Below are 18,701 nucleotides of genomic sequence, written 5' to 3'. Positions count from 1 at the left end.
GAAGATGTGCTTTATCTTTAAAAAAAAAAATTAATAAATATGAATACCATGTTGTCTGGGGGGCAGAGGGGAGATAGAGACAGAGATTCAGAGAGAGACAGAGAGACATCTGACATAATAATGGTTGGCCCACCTCTGGCTTGGGTAGATATCTGATCTGAATCTGACAATTCTAAATGAAAGCTCTGATTTCTGTCTTTGTAGAAATTGAAAGAAAGGTCATACCTATACCAGAAGAGACTAGAGAGTGGAAGGAGGGAGGCTAATGGCAAGGTGGAAATTTGTAGCTGTCTCCTACATATCCTACTTTTTTTTTTTTTTTTTTTTTTGCTGCATCCATTTTGCAATAAATAATGGCAAGGTAGCAGAACCTCATTGTGTCATACTACTTGATTTCAGAACTTTGTGGCTATGGTAGCTTCATCATGGCTTCAGAACAGTATATTCAATTCAGTGTATGCTGATAAAGGAGGAAGAGTCGGACATCAGGCTATGGCGATTTTTTTTTTTCAAATCGGTATGACATTTGAAAAATTCATTGAGATGAAGATACCACAAAAGAATGCTAAGGACATTTAAATTCCTAATGGGGCCTTATTTGGCCTCACATTTTCTATTTTGTGGTATTATTAAGGAGAGTTCTCTACAAAAAGGGTTGGATTTATTTTTCTTTTGTAAAAAGTTTATTTTTGATGAAATATGAGTACATGTTCTTGACCAGAAAAGCCTGATAATGTGGTACTTCCCCCATTCCCAATGGACCTTCTTATAATATTTTTCTTACTTTAGTTCCAAGTGACTCAAATAATATGTATTTTTTACAGATCTTTTTATCTATCTCACTATGTGAATGACATCTCCAGTTGGGTGCATACTAATCTTTTATTAATAACACATGGAAAAGAAACTGTATTTTTAGTCCCTGTCAGCTGGCTTTCTACTTTTGAACTTAGCTTCTGTTATTCTTGATTTTATCCTAGAAAATTGGAGTGTCATTTTTAACTGCAATTTGATGTTTCACAATTTAATTCCAGGGATTCACATTTGTTTAATTTAGCTGCTTGTCTTCTGAAATATATGACCACTCAAAACAATCAGCTTTTCTCTAGAAATGGAAGAGATCTTATAAAATATCTAGTTATAAAAATTATACTAATAACTTATATTTATGTAATTCTTTAATGTTTAAACAATGCGTTCCCTACAACCACTCAGGGAAATAAGTAATGTAAATATTTCTGTCTCCATTTTAGGCTAACCCTTTCATTTTACAAAGAAGGAAAATCAGACTCAGAGAACACTGTGACTTCTCTAAGATCACATAGTCAACTGTAAATCTAGATTTTTCATGAGATTTATAAAGGAAAAGTTTATGCAATTGAACCCTATGTTTTGTATTAAAAGTAAGATTCACATCTAAACTATGCTTTTTTTTTTTTTTTTAACTAGCAGGTGGGTACTCTGTTTGCAAACTGCTCTAAAATGTGAATATTATATATGATGGCGTACAGATTAAGCACAGAGAATATTTACCCAAACTTAGAAATATAAGCTATTATTATCCTTATGTATTCCTTATGAATTTATGGTGACTACTTGATTAGGATGCAGTCGGTCAACAGATATTTATTAAGCACTTATTAGATACAAGATTCTGCATTAGGCAATAGAGATACAAAGAATGAAGGAATCCCTACTCAAAGGAAGCTTACATGCAATGTAGTTGATTCTTCTATATCTCATGAATAAACTGTCCCCAACATTGCTCAAGAAAAGTCCTTTTATTCTGCTTTTTAAATTTTTTTCATATTATCTCCCATAGACTTCTAAATCTTTTCTCTCTTGTTACTGCATCTCACCCTCTTCACTTATAATAGATGATTTTTCTTTACTGACATTATTACTTTGCTGACCTTGTTGGTTAAGAACATGGAATGTTAGTTCCCATAAATTCCCCTTCTTTATTTCTCTAAACTTCTCAAAATCATTGTACACTCTATTCTTGATGGTAGTATAGAAATGATATCCTTACCCTTCAATTAAAGATTGCACCCTCCTGGATCATTCTTCTAAAATAAAACCTCTCTTATTAATCTTCTTTTTTGGGGAGAATAGTATCAATGAACTTTTATTTATTTTTAATTAATTTAACTTTTTAATTATGTTTTAAGTTCCAAACTTTCTCTCTTCCTCCCTCTTTATTCCACATTAAAGAAGAATGCCACCATTTGACAGATATATATATATATATATATATATATATATATATTTTTTTTTTTTTTTAAAACCATACTATGCATGCTTCTATTTATCCATTCTTTCTTTGAAGGTAGATAGCATTTTTCTTCATAGGTCCTCTTTGGTTAATTTGAGTATGTATAATCCTCAGAATAGTTTGATCATTCACAATTATTCTCTGAACAATTTTCCTGTTGCTGTATACAAAATTCTCTTGATTCTTCTCATTTCACTTTTCAATATTTCAGGCAAGTTTGTGTTTTTCTAAAATCAACCAGCTCATCATTTCTTACAGCACAGTACTACCCCATCATAGTGACATATCACAACATTTTTTAGCCATTTCCCAGTTGATGGGCATCCTTTCGATTTCTCATTCTTTGCTATAACAAAGATAGCTGCTATACATATTTCAGAATATATAAAATATTTTTTTACTTTTTTCCCTGATCACTTTGGGAAAGAAACATCCTTGTGGATATTGCTGGGTGAAAGTTCACCTCTAAGGTCCATTTTACTTACTAATTTATGAATGTTATTTATGACTTTATCTCTGACCTGAATTCTGAGCTCTGGACTCGCATATCTATATGTATATATATAGATGCCTTCAGTACAGTTCCATGTGAATGTCCCTATAAATCCAAATTCAATAAATTCTATATAGAGCTTATTATTGTTTTCTCTAATATCTGTTCCTTTTCAACTTTGCTATTTCTTGTCAGTTGCATCATTATTCTCCAAGTCTTCCATATTTGAAATCTTGAGATTATATTTTACTCTTTTTTTTCTTGCTCACTTTCATAACCAATCAATTATGGAATCTACATATTCTACCTCCATATTACCTTTCTTATCTCTACCCTTCCATTTCTACTGTCACCATCCTGCTTCAGATTTTCATCGATATTTCCATGTCTCAATTGTTACTGCAATATTAGTAAATAATTTGTAAATTATAATTAAAAACTTTGGATATCATTGATTTTCCCTTTTCAAATTTTATATTCTTAAGAAACTGTCTCCAAAAAGAGAGCATTCAGTAAATTGTTTTGTTGTTCTGTTCACCACTTTTGAATCTTTGTGATAGGAACTGTTTTACTTTTCTATTTACTATCTGCAATCCTTAGTACAGTGCTTGATATATAGTAAGCCTTTAATTAAAAGCTTTTTGTTCATTCATTCATCCATTCTTTCTTTTGACTCATAAAGTGAATATGAGTTATTTTTTCTAATAATTTGAAAAAATGATGTTCCTACTAATTTAATCTAGGGTATAGAATTTAATTAATTCCAAACTCTCTGAAACTACACATTATAAATTAGAAAGTACTTTGAAATAACTTTAAAAGATCCTATAATTTTTGTAGATAGAACAATACATTTTGATTAATAATATCATCAATGTATTCAGTTGTAGAGGCACATGGATCAAAAAAATTGATTTATTGGTAACTTATTATATTCCCTTGTTCTCTAGGAGAAAAGTTTTATTTCAAAAGGCTTCATTTCCATAAAGTCATAGTGTCTTTTTGTTAATGGATTCCTGAGTGATCATCTTACCTCTGATAAAGTAGAAACTGAACACTTCTGGCAATTGATTGTTTTTCCATTTATTGGTCTTGGGCTTTTCATATGGAGTTTGATTTATATGTCTTTTTGTGGTATAAATCCTCTATTTGTTCATTTTGTAATAATGGACTGATCTGTGGTTTTATACTCACTTATGGTCATTTTCTTAATTGTTCTTTGTCCTCATTTTAAATTTTTTTTTTAAATTCATCATATGAGGCCATTCCTTTTATTCTAATTTGGTGGATTTCCTCCCCTAGAGATATTTGGTTAAATGATTTATTGATGAGTTTACAAATAAATACACATTGCAAGACTTTATGGAACTATCCCTTAATTTGTTTTTAAACTCTGCCATAGATGACAAAAAAATTTTGTGATTCTTGAGGGAAAAAAAATACCTGAATTTAAGTAAACATATTTCATCCATACATTTTTTGACATTATGTAGGAATATTTTAAATATATTAAATATATTTAATCAGAGTAGATGTTGCTTTTTTCCTCCTGCTTCTCTAGAACAAAGGGTGATGCAAATCGAAGTGAAATATTAATGAAGATTAGTACAACAAAAATGGAAAAATGGAAATGGAAAATGGAAAAATCCAACTTTTTTTTTCTAAAAATTTCCTTTATCCTTTTTTTAATTGTCACTTTCCACGATAGATAATAATATATTTGAATTTCTTTACCCAGATGGCTCTACTTAGACATAAAGTACTATTTTGATTATTTGGAAAATAATTAAAAGAAGCAAAAAATCTAAATAAAATTGACATTTTTATGTGGTCTCTTGGGGAAAGATTTTAGATTCAAGAGATAAAAGAAAATTTTTAAAAATATTTTATAATAAAACTCAAATTTGTTCCAATAAATTATATTTATATCAGTTGTCCCCAAAATCTTAGTGCAAATTTAAAATTTCATCAAGACTTTAAAGACACACTGAATAGCACTGTAAAAATTGGAAAGTGCTTGATATGTTTTTTTTAAAAATAGAGATTTGAGCCTTATAACACCCCAAAGTACCCAAAAGTACAGATGAAGAAAATGACTCAAAAAATTTAAAAGACTTACCTATGATCACAAAGCTAATAAGTATAAAAAAGTGGAATTTAAATTCACATCTTTTTGACTCCAGGTTCTTGCATAATATCTATTTTATTATGCTAACTTCATTTTATTTCATTACTACATTACAGGGGTCCTCAAACTTTTTAAATAGGGGGCCAGTTCACTGTCCCTCAGATTGTTGGAGGGCTAGACTATAGTAAAAACAAAAACTTTGCTTTGTGGGCCTTTAAATAAAGAAACTTCATAGCACTGGGTGAGGGGGATAATCGTCCTCAGCTGCTGCATCTGGCCCACGGCCATAGTTTGAGGGCCCCTGATACCATCCAACAAGATGCTAGACAGGTTTTCATAATATTATATAATACATAGATATACTTACTTAATTGGTATAAAGAATTCTCTTACCTGGGAATTTCTTATTCCAATGAAGCTTACAAGTCAAATAATAGGTGAAGTAGATAGTACAAACATTTAAATTTTATGCAAGAGGAAACTGGGCTTTAGTTCAATGACAAAAAGATATGTTCCTAAAATTTATAGTTAACACAAATAGAAGAGGTAACAACTGAATGTCAAAACTGAGATCCAAAATATTTGAATAGACTGGAACAAATGACATCATTTGGGAGAGAGGAAAAGAAGGTTTTGTATTTGTATCAGATTGGGGTTCTCTCCCTATAAAAATTCCATTCACGATAAAGAATGACAATTCATCTGTCTTATAGTTTTAAGGATTTGCCTAGGGTCGTTGGGAAAGGGGGGGCAAGTTAAGTACTTTATGTCTGCTCACACATTTATCAGAATAAAGACTTGAACTCACTGAACTCACTTGAACATCATTCTGATGCCAAGGCCAGCATTCTGTCTACTTTACGAGATGGAATTTAAGAATAAAATGTAACATTTTCCTCTTAGATTCCAAATAGTAACAGCAAAAGTATAAGGTGGGGAGGATAAACCTAGGCAACAATTTTTTTTAAAAAATGAAGAAGAATTTTAGTTGACTTATATTTTAAAAGATGAATAGAGAACTTGAAGTTCATATGTTATAGTGCATTGTAGTTGCTAAAAGAGGGAATGCAACCTCATGTAACCCTCATGTCACAGGCTCTCAGAGGACACAGAGCACTAGGGTGGGAACTTCTCACATAACTGGCTTGTTGCCCTTGTTCAGAAGTTGAACCAATTATAAAACACCAGCCCTTACAAGGACACAATTCACAAATTTAGAAAAGAAAATGTTTAATTGTATATCAAAGGAAACAAATAGAACTTATGTTAAATATCAGCTTATATCAATAAGAAACTGATCCCTAGAGGTCTGTATGATTTCATTATCTTATAGTCAATTCATTAAGTAAAGGTATCACCATGGTTAGAATGCTAGTTTAGAGTTAGAAAGGCCAAGTCTAATTCACTTTAGAATTCATGCTGTTTCAGAAACCTGCTCTGTGATATTGAACAACTTAATCTCTCTTGTCCTTCATTTCTCATCTTTTAAGTTAATGGTTTGAACTAGATGACCTCTAAGGTCCATTCTAGCTCCAAATCTATGATCTTGTTGTATGACTTCTAATAATTTCTAAGTATATAGTTTCACTCTATGCAACCGCCTAGAGTTATGGCCATAGTCACTACCAAAGTTACTTTATTTATCATCTTTCTTACCATCATCCATGGATAAAAATGCTACATCCAGGAGAAAGAGGAAGCTCTGAGAAATGAAATTTTAAAGATTTGAAAAAATCATTTTAATAAGAAAGAAAAGGGATAATGATATAAAGACATTCACATGGACACAGAGAACTTATTAGCCATAAATTTTATAAAGATTTGTACCAAAGAGGGAATACAGAGTAAGCTAGGTCATTAATATAATGGTATTGTACAGTCCTGTGGAAGTTGGGTGGAGTTCTAAACCTGGGGAAAAGAGAACTAATGAAAGGATAAGAGCATTTCTCCTGATGGTTTAGATAACAGTACTGGTTGATGGAAAGAAGGCAGAACTCCTGGACTCTTACTTTTTTTTTTTCTGTTTCTTCTGTCAAAAAGGAATAATCTAGGTGGGGGAATGAACAAAAATAGTTAATAAGAAATTGAAATCCAAGATCCATGAAGAGATAGTAAAAAACTATCCACCTGATTTTGGTGAATCCAAGTTACTAAGCAAAGTAAAACTAAATCTCAGCACATGGCAAGAAATAGTGAAAAAAACTAGTAGACATAATTGCTACATCATTGTCAATAGTTTCTGAAAAATCCTGGAAAACAGATTTTTCAGAAAGGAAGGAGAGAAGCAAATATACCAATTATCAAAAATAGGAAGAGAATGAAACCTGAAAACTATTAGACCAGTAAGCTAGACTTTGATTTTTCATAAAGTTCTAAAAGATGATATTAAAGATATGCTTGTCAAAATATCTAGAAAAATAAATATCACAAAAAGGCTTCATGGTTTCATCTAGAGAAGAGTGTTTTAGGTTAGTCTTGTGCACAAAATGGAAATACATAGACATGGTAATACAGTGGATTGGTTAAATTACTGGATGCTGAGCTTGTCATTAATACATTATCTATCTAATTGAAAGAAAATCTCTAATGGATATCTGTGCTATTTAACTTTTTAATCATTAATTTCAGTGGAGTGAAGTTAGAATAAATAGAATGGCAATAGCAATGGCAGTAACTGATATTTACATAGAACTTTAATTTAATTTTTGTGAAGCTTTTTACATTCATTATTTCATTTGAGTCTCATAACAACCAATAGTTCTACAGGTATTATTATCACCCTAATAGAATTGAAATCTGAAAAAAGACTTTGACAAAGTGAAATATTAAATGTAGTCTTAAAGGATGAAAATATATCTGAACAAATATAAAAGTTTATAATTCAGAAGATCAATATCAGAAGTACAAGATGGGAAAAATTCAAAAATTCATGTGACAAGGACAATCAATAGAAGATCTCACCATGTATACTGTATGAGGACTATTTTTTTTTTAAATTAATAGCTTTTTATTTACAAGTTATATGCATGGGTAATTTTATAGCATTGACGATTGCCAAACCTTTTGTTCCAATTTTTCCCCTCCTTCCCCCAACCCCCTCCCCTAGATGGCAGGATGACCAATACATATACCAATACCAATACTATGTTAAAGTATAAATTAAATACAAAATAAGTATACATGTCCAAATGGTTATTTTGCTGTACAAAAAGAATTGGACTCTGAAATAGTATACTATTAGCCTGTGAAGGAGATCAAAAATGCAGGCAGGCAAAAATATAGGGATTGGGGATTCTATTTAATGGTTCTTAGTCATCTCCCAAAGTTCTTTCGCTGGGCGTAGCTGGTTCAGTTCATTACTGCTCCATTGAAATCGATTTGGTTCATCTCATTGCTGAAGATGACCACGTCCATCAGAATTGATCATCATGTAGTATTGTTGTTGAAGTATATAATGATCTCCTGGTCCTGCTCATTTCACTCAACATCAGTTCATGTAAGTATCTCCTGGCCTTTCTGAAATCATCTTGTTGGTCATTTCTTATGAGGACTATTTTTAAAAAATACTTTGATTTGTTAGAATAGAATGCCTCCCTACAAGCTTTTTCTAAGAATATAGTTCCCTTGCCTAATTCACACTTATAAAGTCTGTGAAATATACAGTAAAGGATAATTTTGTTTAGTGATCCTCTGATTATTAATATAGAGTGAATCATTAAAAGCGGCCAATTGTACTGGTCATTGTGACAGATGCTAGTTAGCACAATGTTCTCACTAAGGATAGATTCCTAATAGAATTCACAGTTTTCTAAACCTTCCAATTTGTGATGTCATTGAAATGATATTGTAATGATTGCATCAAGTAGTGGAACATTACAGAATCCCCTAAAATGAATTGATAATAAATCAAAAGAGTTTAATCTAACTACATAAGAAGAAACAAGTGGCTGATGAATACCTGTTTTTCAATCAGTGGGTCAACACAATTTTAAGTGCTTATTATAAACTAGGCATTATGATAAATTGTTGGGATGAAAAGAACAGCAAAAATATACTCCCTGCCTATAGAGAGATCACTTTCTAATGGGACAACATGCAAATAAATAACTTTTGTAGAGACAGAGCTTAACTGAAAAGCAGGTCTCTGAACTCTTTTCCAGCCCTGATATTCTGCAGTCCTCAGTTTTTTGGGGGGGTTTTGCATTCTTTTTCTTAAAATTTCCCACATCTTTGTGACAAGCCAATTTTACATTTAAAAGCTTCTATTATGGAAGTATTCAATACAAAAGAGTATCAGTGAAATGATTATACACTTAGAGTCACTGAAATGACCATAAACTTTGACTCAGAGATCACTATTTGACAAAAACAGCTGGGAAAATTGGAAACTAGTATGGCACAAACTAGGAACTGACCCACACTTAACACTGTACACCAAGATAAGGTCAAAATGGGTTCATGACTTGGCATAAAGAATGAGATTATAAATAAATTAGAGGAACATGGGATAGTTTATCTCTCAGACTTGTGGAAGAGGAAGAAATTTATGACCAAAGAAAAACTAGAGATCATTATTGATCACAAAATAGAAAATTTTATATCAAGTTAAAAAGCTTTTGTACAAACAAAACTAATGCAGACAAGATTGGAAGGTAAGCAATAAACTGGGAAAACATCTTTATAGTTAAAAATTCTGATAATGGCCTCATTTCCAAAATACATAGAGAATTGACTCAAATTTAGAAGAAATCAAGCCATTCTCCAATTGATAAATGGTCAAAGGATATGAACAGACAATTTTCAGATGAAGAAATTGAAACTATTTATAGTCATATGAAAAGATGCTCCAAATCACTATTGATCAGAGAAATGCAAATTAAGACAACTCTGAGATACTACTACACACCTCTCAGATTGGCTAAAATGGCAAGAAAAGATAATGACAAATGTTGGAGGGGATGTGGGAAAATTAGGACACTGATGCATTGTTGGTGGAACTGTGAATGGAGTCAACCATTCTGGAGAGCAATTTGGAACTATACTCAAAAAGTTAGCAAACTGTGCATAGCCTTTGATCCAGCAGTATTACTATTTGGCTTATATCCCAAAGAGATCTTAAAGAAGGGAAAGGAACCCGTATGTGCAAAAATGTTTGTGGCAGCTCTTTTCATAGTGTCTAGAAACTGGAAATTGAATGGATGCTCATTAGTTGGAGAATGGCTGGGTAAAACTGTGATGTATGAATGTTATGGAATATTATTGTTCTGTAAGAAATGACCAACAGGATGAATACAGAGAGGCTTGGAGAGACTTACATAAACTGATGCTGAGTGAAAAGAGCAGGACTGATGATCAATTCTGGTGGACGTGAACATCTTCACCAATGAGATGAACCGAATCAGTTCCAATTGTTCTGTAATGAAGAGAACCAGCTACACCCAGCGAAAGAACTATGGGAAATTAGTGTGGACCAAAACATTGCATTTCCATTCCTTCTCTTATTGTCCGCTTGCATTTTTGTTTTCCTTTTCAGGTTTTTTTTCTTCCTTCTTGATCTTTTTCTTGTGCAGCAAGATAACTGTATAAATATGTATACATATATTGGATTTAACATATACTTTAACATATTTAGCATGTATGGAACTACCTGTCATCTAGGGAAGAGGATGGGGGGAAGAGGGGAAAAGTTGGAACAGAAAGTTTTGCAAGTGTCAATGTTGAAAAATTACCCATACATATGTTTTGTAAATAAAAAGCTACAATAATAAAAAAAAAATGAAAAAAAAAAGATAAGGAAACTAAAGCCCCAAGAATAACTAACATCCTCTATATCACATGGGTAGTAAGTACCCGAACCAAGAATTGCATTCAGCATCTTTGAGCCCACATTCAGCATTCTATTCATTGTATCCAGCTGATAGGTTGATTGGTTTTGTGTCACTGTTTTTTGTTTTTTGTTTTTGTTTTTGTTTTTTTTTTTTTGGTTCTTGAAATCTTTGATAAAGGGATGGCCCACTGGGTAGGGGGAATTATATATATTCAGCAATAAAAATTATGTACAATCAAAAGGTATCAATAAAAATAAAATTTGAAAAAGAGAACAGTTTCCTGAAATATAACTTTGAAGGAGATGCATTCAGTTAGCAGGTGCTAGTTTTGGTAACTAATGTTGAAAAAAATTCAACAAAATTTTTTATTAAAAAATCAATCACACTATTTTATTGTTCCTCCTCATATCACTAATTTGACAGCCCAGGATGCTTACAGAATTGCAGAATTTGTGAATTGGACAAAACCTCAACCCCTGCCTAACTCAACCAATTTATAAGAGGACTCTCAACTATAAAATGCCAGATAAATTATTATCCATCATGCTATGCTTAAAGATCTCCATGAAAGAAAAACTGACATCACCCATTAGTGCATTCCATTTTATTTTTGGTTAGCTCAGTTCATTTTTGATGAACTTTCATTTCAAATAAAATATTTGAAAATAAATATAGCTTTTCAAATAAAATAATTTTTAAATAAATATTCTTGGAAAAATGATTTTCCTTTTTAAGTGTTTATAAATTTTCCTTTATAAAACTCAGATTAAAAATATAATCTATTCTAATTAAAGGAACTAATAATTGTGATTCTTTTTGCTTTTCTTGAAAATGCCAGAAGCTATATTGCTATTCATCTTTGAAAACTAAGAAAAGCACTTATCAGCCATTTTGAGCAATTTTATGCTTGTCTATCATATGAAAAGATTTGTATTGCTAAAGACAACATCATTTCTTCTGGTCACTCACTGATGATTTCTAATGCTCAAGAATAAACAATTTTTTCTGCCTATTGCAAAGAATATTTATAGACAATTGCCAATGATACCACTAATTCTGTCTCAGAGATAGTTAGGGAAGGGTAGAAAAGGACTTTGTCATGATGGGCTAATTATGATTTCTTTCTGATTTCTTTTGTGGTGAAATATTGTATATGAATTTTAATTCTTAAGAAATTTGTACATTAGCATCCAGGAATCTCAAAATAATGACAGAGTGAAAACTTTTAAACTAAAGTGTTGATTGGCTATTATGCTTATGTTCTTTCCTTTTGTACTAAAATCATTCTGGGGATGAATGCTAAATCTCCTCACTCATGTAAACTATCCACTTCTTAATTTTCCCCTTCCCCCAAAAGAATTGACTGGTGTCATATTTATTTCCTATGCCTAAGGCTAAAATGTCTTGTGGAAAAACCCCTAGCTTCATTTTAATTCTGAAAATGAAATTGATTGATCCTGTTCACCAGATACAATAATAAAACCAAGTGGAATAAAGGAACACGGGAAGAGTAAAACTACCACTTTCAGCAAAAATATCTATTTTATATAGCATTTCAGGGTAACAATAAGAATGTAAAACTGACCCATAGACTGACACACTCTCTTACTATCCCTCTATCTTTTTCTGTCTACTTTTTTTAATCTTATCCTCTGTCCTTGCTTTTCTCTCTTTTTTCTCTGTCTGTCTCTCTCAATAGTGATTTGTTTAATAAACCAGAGATCAGCGTGTAGTCATTAAATTATATGGAAGTAAAGAAAGGATCAGCTTGATGAGACATTATTTGTAAAGCTTGGAGGTAAATACAAAAAATGAAAATGATATGAATATTAAATGGTCTATTTGCAAATTTTCTATGGACTTGCCCTTATGTCCTTTGTCTAGACAAAAAGTTTTCTACAAATAATTGCAATATGATGAGACACATTATTAACAGTGAATAAATACAGATCCTTCCCAAATTCTTTTTGTTTCCTTTAGGACAGATCTCAGTAGATGGATTCATGCGCTATCTGAGTGGAGAAGAAAATGGAGTTGTTCCACCTGAGAAACTGGATTTGAATGAAGATATGTCTCAGCCACTCTCCCATTATTTCATTAATTCTTCACATAACACCTACCTCACAGGTACTTTGTGTATAGCTCTTTGGGCTGCCATCTATGGCTATGTATCTATCATATTTACTTTTCTATGCTTGCAACTGTTAAAAGTTGAATTATATTTGCAATTCTATATGTATTAAGTGAAGTGGCCAATCCCTTCCAAGTATTGTTTTTAAACGTGCTAGGTGATGGAAATAAAAAAAAATAAAGACAAAGTTGTTCTTATAGTTAAAGAATTAACATTCATAGGATTATTAGACCATAGATTGAAGAGACCCTTAAAATCATTTAGCTCATCCTTCACAATTCTGGAAAATAAGGTCCAAAGAAATAATGTGATTGATTCCAAATCCAATACATTACTATTTCTATGCATTGTGGCTGGCCTTTTATTAATGTAGTCATTTGAGATAAGTCTTGGAGAAAAGTTGGTGATTCTGAAAAAAGGGAAATATGTTTCTGGCATAGGAGATAGCTTATGTAAAGGTACCAAGATGGGTAATACAATGCAGAATTTGTGAAACAAGAAAGGAGATCCATTTGTTTGGGTTGTACGGTGTGTGGAGGATATTTTAGAATAACCCTGATATTATAGGCTGAAGCTATATTAGAAATGGCTTTTAGTGCCTCGCTCAGGAGTTTATATTTTATCCTATTAATTATAAGGCTAAGTTTCTAGATAAACAAGGTCAATATATATCCTAACCAGTCAAACAGATATTGCTGTGAAATTCTAAATGCCTTAAGCAACACAAATATTACTTCTACCTAAGTTTATTTCCCTCTTTTTTATTTTTATGCCTCCATAAAGTCTTTTGATTCATGACCAGTATATTAAGACCAAACATCTTTCTGTATAACTAAGTATATTACTCAGATGACCTTTAAACAATGTACTGTCCTCACTGAATATCCAGGACTATTGTCCTTAGCCTTCAGTGGCATGAAGATTTTCTCTTCAAATAATAATGTGTTGTCAGTTTTAGGTGAAGGAGGGTTTCAGCTATGAGCTCACTGACCCAGATTGATTATCTATCTTATACTTCACTGCAGAGTTTATATAGTTTAGTAGGTGATGAGGAAGGAGAAATAGTCATTCATTTTTCAATTCATCCTAAATGAGGATTCAGGCTTGTCAGATTTAACCAGATTACTTTTAAAGGCCTCTTCCCAGTTTTCATTGTGGCCTTTTTAAAAGCTGTAATATGATGAGTGTACTTTCCATTGTAATGAAAGAATACATTTTAATTTTTAAAAATTAAATTAAGTCAAATATCTTTTTAAAAATCTAGAGATAATATTTTCAAGTAGAACAAAATCTTAATCTCTAAACTCAAAGGAATATGATGTTTTTCTTGGACTTTGTCCTTAGATCCCCTGTCTATTTATCAGCCTCACAATTAGCCTGGGAGGAAAAGTGTACAGAATATTCAAATGTGTATATACCTACATACATATATATATATATTTTTAAGTTAGGCCAATCTCTAAATCTATATCCTCAGGCTAACAAGAGGCTCTAAACTGACTTTATCCATGAATACAGACACTAGAGTTTTGAAAGAACCAATCAGTAAAATTTATAGTGACAATCTGTGGGGAAAAGTTTGGGGTCATCTAAGATAGTTCCCTCACTTTAGAATGAGAGTACTGATTATTTGTCTAATAAAACAAAGGTATTGAGTCTCAGAGTTAGGATTTGAACATAATTCCCATGATTCTAAAGCCAGGATAATATCCACAGTACTTACTCCCTAAGATATATTTATACTTTAAGGGACTTTGAGTCATGCACTCAGTGATTTACCATCAACATAGAAAATAATGGCACAAAACCCAAGACAAATCAAAATGATATCTATTTAAATACTGTCTACCTCAATTTGAGCTTCAAAATGGTTGCCATATCTTTTTGACTCTATTATATTCTTGCTTTGTTTTAATGTTTTGTTGATGCTTCTTTTTATATCGCAGATATTTCCCAGTATCATTTGCCCTCTTTTGAACCTGACTTGGCAATAAGTCAGGTAAAACTAATTGACATCATCAGAAAGTACCTGCAGACTTTCTATCACTGCCATAATAAATCAACAAGCATATGTTAAGGGTTTATTCTGTGCCAGGTACTGATTCAAGCACTGAGGATACAAATATAAACAGAAATATAATCCCTCCCCACAGAAGTTTCTATTCTAACAGGAGAAGACAACATATAGAAGGAAACTGAAAAATAATTTTAAAAGGAGAGGAAATTACCCTGTACAGAAGCCTTTTTAAAAAATTCTGGCAAGAGAGTCAGGAATACAGTCTGTAGAGGAATGAAAACATTGGTAGCATAGATGGCCTTCTTATAATAGGGTTATGAAAGCAATCATCCATAGAGAAAAAAAGGCCTGAGGGGCCAAGTGTACTTCCACTGGGTGAAATCCATGGCTTTAACCAGCTTGGCAGATTTAACTTGGAGTGTTTTATTATACTACCACCACCTTTCCCCCCAATTAGGTTTTCACTGAATTCTCTAAATGTTTTGGAAAGTTCTTCCACACAGAAGAATTCCTCCGAACAACACAAACTGCTTTTAAATAAAAAGGAAAATCAAAAGACCTTTAAAAAATATTTCTAGACTGATTACTAGTATAAAGATAGGACAACTGGTGATGTCTTATAATAGAAGTTTGCACAGTCAAGGATAGGATAAAATGGACAATGATGGTGCCATCTTCACAAATTGCCATGCCCAATACAGTGGAACACATTTCTTGGAAGAAGTTAATATCTGGTGGCAAGAGCCTCTCCTATTTATGGTCATATTATGCAGTCTAAAAAGCATGTGATTTAAAATTTTAACTGTCATAAAAAGCAAAACCAGAAGCTTTTAAAATGGGGAATTCAGAATTGTATTAAAATGGTGATTCATTAAAAATCCATGTTCAATTAAGTTTGACATCCATCAGCACTTTCAAATTTTAATATTTTCCAAAATAGAATTAAGGAGAACAGGAAAAAGCAATGTACTAGGAATTAGGGTTAATGGGTACAAGGTTTAGCTCTTCTAGTAATGTGCCCCATGTCTCTGACTTTTGGTTTTCCTATATGCAAAATTGGGGAAATTGAACTACATGACCCCTAAAGTCCTTTCTAGCTTGATAATTTTATTTCACTGGATTAGGTTCACTGAAATATCTCCACATCCATGTCAACTTTCCAAAGTGGAGCATTATCTCCCCTCCCCCTTCTATAACTTAGGAACAATGTTTATCAAGATATCACAATATATCTTTGAATGTTCCACATAGATTTTAAAGAGTTTCAAGGCCCATTATAATTTAATCTGTCAGTTCTCAAAAAGTACTATTTTAAGTTTTTCAAATTTTGTTTTTCTAGTTTTTTTTTTTTTTAGAAAGTATACATATATTTACACACCAGAACTTCAACATAACTTTTCTTCTCTGAATAGAAAAGTGGAGGGTTATAAGGTATCAAAAGAAGTATAGGAAATCAGACAATGTTAATGTGTTAACAGTTAGCTGCATTTACTAGGCTCGAGTGATAAAGTCACAGACAGGAAGTGTCTGTCCCAAATACTTGCTAGCTCTATGATCCTGGACAAGTTACATCTCTTTGACTCAGTTTCCTCAACTGTATCGTAATAGTAGAAACAATAGCAAAATAAAAAATAAAAAATAAAAAAAAAATAGAAACAAAAGAAACAATATATAACATTTACTATATGTCAGATATTGTGCTAAGCACTTTACAATCTTATCTTATTCGATCCTTATAACAATTCTGGAAGTTAGGTGCTATTATTTTTCCTATTTTACAGATGAGGAAACTGAAGCAAACAGATTAAGTGATTTGCCTAGAGTCATACAGCTAGTAAGTCTCCAAGACCATATTTGAACTCAGGGCTTCCTGATTTCAGGCCTTGATTTCTATCCAATGCACCACCAAACTCCTTAACAGTGACAATAATAGGGCCTTAGTTAAAAGGTTGCTAGGAGAATTAAATGCAATCAAATTGTAAAGTTCACGTTGCAAACTTTAAAGCACTATATAAATTGTAGCATTATTATTATTTCTTAAAGTGAAGTTTTAAGATATCTCAGTAAAATGAAGAAAAAATCAATCAATAAGATATTTTCTAAATGGAAAGTGAGTACAGTATTGTAAGAAAGGGGAAAAAGCAACTACATATATAAGAAATTTAGGTAAAATATCTTTTCTGCATAATTAATCATTTAATTTTATTCATGGTTTTGTTGCTGTTGTTTAAATAACTAATGGTTTGATAGAATTCCAAAGACTTTTTTCCATATTTTTAGCCATTCTACACACATTGAGTTTTATCCCAACTTTTAAGTCAGAAACTGTAACAAAAAATTTCAATAATAATAATAATTCTTGGTGTTTTTTCAATCTATGCTATATATGTTTGTGAATCAAAACATTTTCCATTAAGAATATCAAATCAAATTATTTAGAGCTGAATGGGACCTTTAGTGGTCATCTAGAAAAACTGTATATTGTTACAAAAGAGGAAATAGAGGCTTATATTAACCTCTGGCAATTAACATTATAAGTTAATATAACTTATTAACATAACTTATAACATTATAAGGTAACTGACTTGGCCAGCATGGCACAGCTATTTAAAAGAAGAGTCATTACTAGTACATAGAAACCACTTTTTTTACTTATAGTACTTATTACTATAGTAAATTTACTATAGTAAATAAATACTATATCACAAATACTATAGTGATGAGATAGGTTCAAGTAACAAGTCTAGGGTCACACAACTAGTAGATATCTAAGACAAGATTTAAAGTTCTCTTCCTCTAACCTCTAATATACCTGGCTTCCTCCAGATATCATCAATATTTCTTTTATGTAGAAACAATAGATGTTCTGTGCAGTAAGAAAATATTATCTATAACCGAAGAGCTATAGATCAATATGAGTTTGACAGCAAATGCCCCTTGCTTTTCCAGTCTGTCTTGTGACCTATGTTATTACTTTTCTATGTGATTAAGAAGAAAATACGGTACAGAGATGAAAATGGAGGACAACTGAGAATGACAAGATTTATTTTAATGTGCCCCATATCAGAGCAAAACACCTGGAAAATATCTGCTTTCTTTCTGATTGTGTCTACATGGAGCTACTGAATCAAATCTTAACAAAAAGTTATATAAAAAATATTTTAGCTTCATGTATTTTCTAGGTGTGGTATAGTTCTCATTTATTCTATATAGATAGGGTAATGCAAGCAAGACTGCATAAGATTATTTTTTCTCCCCTATCCATAGATTCATTTTTTGTATATATAACATGAAAATATAAAGAAATCAATGTAAGTATAGAAATAGATGGAATTCATTCATGCTATCTATAGAAAACCATATCAGTGGGCTAAATGCTAATTTTATTTTCAGATAAATATTTGGAAATTTGCAAAGATGTTGAAGTCCTAAGAAGACCTCAATATTATGCTTTTTACCCATTACCAAAAAAAAAAAAAAAAAAAAAGACCTGTATATATAAATCATGGGGGATTTATATATAAATCATGCAAGATCTATCAACTTCCAATGTAATCCTATTATAATTTATTCTGTGCTGATTACTTCCCCTTTAAGTCTTTTCAAATTCATAAAAAACACCCTGAAGGAAAAATAAATAAAATCATTGAAAGGACCACATGCACATTATGAATTGATTTTTAACTGTAATGGCCATTTTCTTAGGGTTTCAGAAAAATGTGTTGAAAATGCATCAAGAATTGATTATTCATTTTAAATTGTGATTGTTTATATTTAGTCCACCATTTGTGAATAAATTTAAAATCCCCTTAGCAAGAATAATATGCAA

General features: G+C 31.6%; 1 protein-coding gene across 3 annotated transcripts in view; it reads left to right on the top strand.

Moving 5' to 3' along the window:
• The window catches only part of PLCB1 (phospholipase C beta 1), an 831,921-nt gene that overhangs the window by 605,192 nt on the left and 208,028 nt on the right, over positions 1-18,701 (top strand). For all 3 annotated transcript variants that reach the window (XM_031951118.1, XM_031951120.1, XM_031951119.1), the window contains one exon: positions 12,705-12,851. In XM_031951118.1, coding sequence (XP_031806978.1) covers positions 12,705-12,851 — 147 coding nt within the window. The remainder of the gene's footprint in view (positions 1-12,704; positions 12,852-18,701) is intronic.

The sequence above is a fragment of the Sarcophilus harrisii genome, chromosome 2, assembly GCF_902635505.1.
Source record: "Sarcophilus harrisii chromosome 2, mSarHar1.11, whole genome shotgun sequence".
Taxonomy (NCBI): domain Eukaryota; kingdom Metazoa; phylum Chordata; class Mammalia; order Dasyuromorphia; family Dasyuridae; genus Sarcophilus; species Sarcophilus harrisii.
Note: the sequence above shows the minus strand (reverse complement) of the source record. Positions and strands in the feature narration are given on the sequence as shown.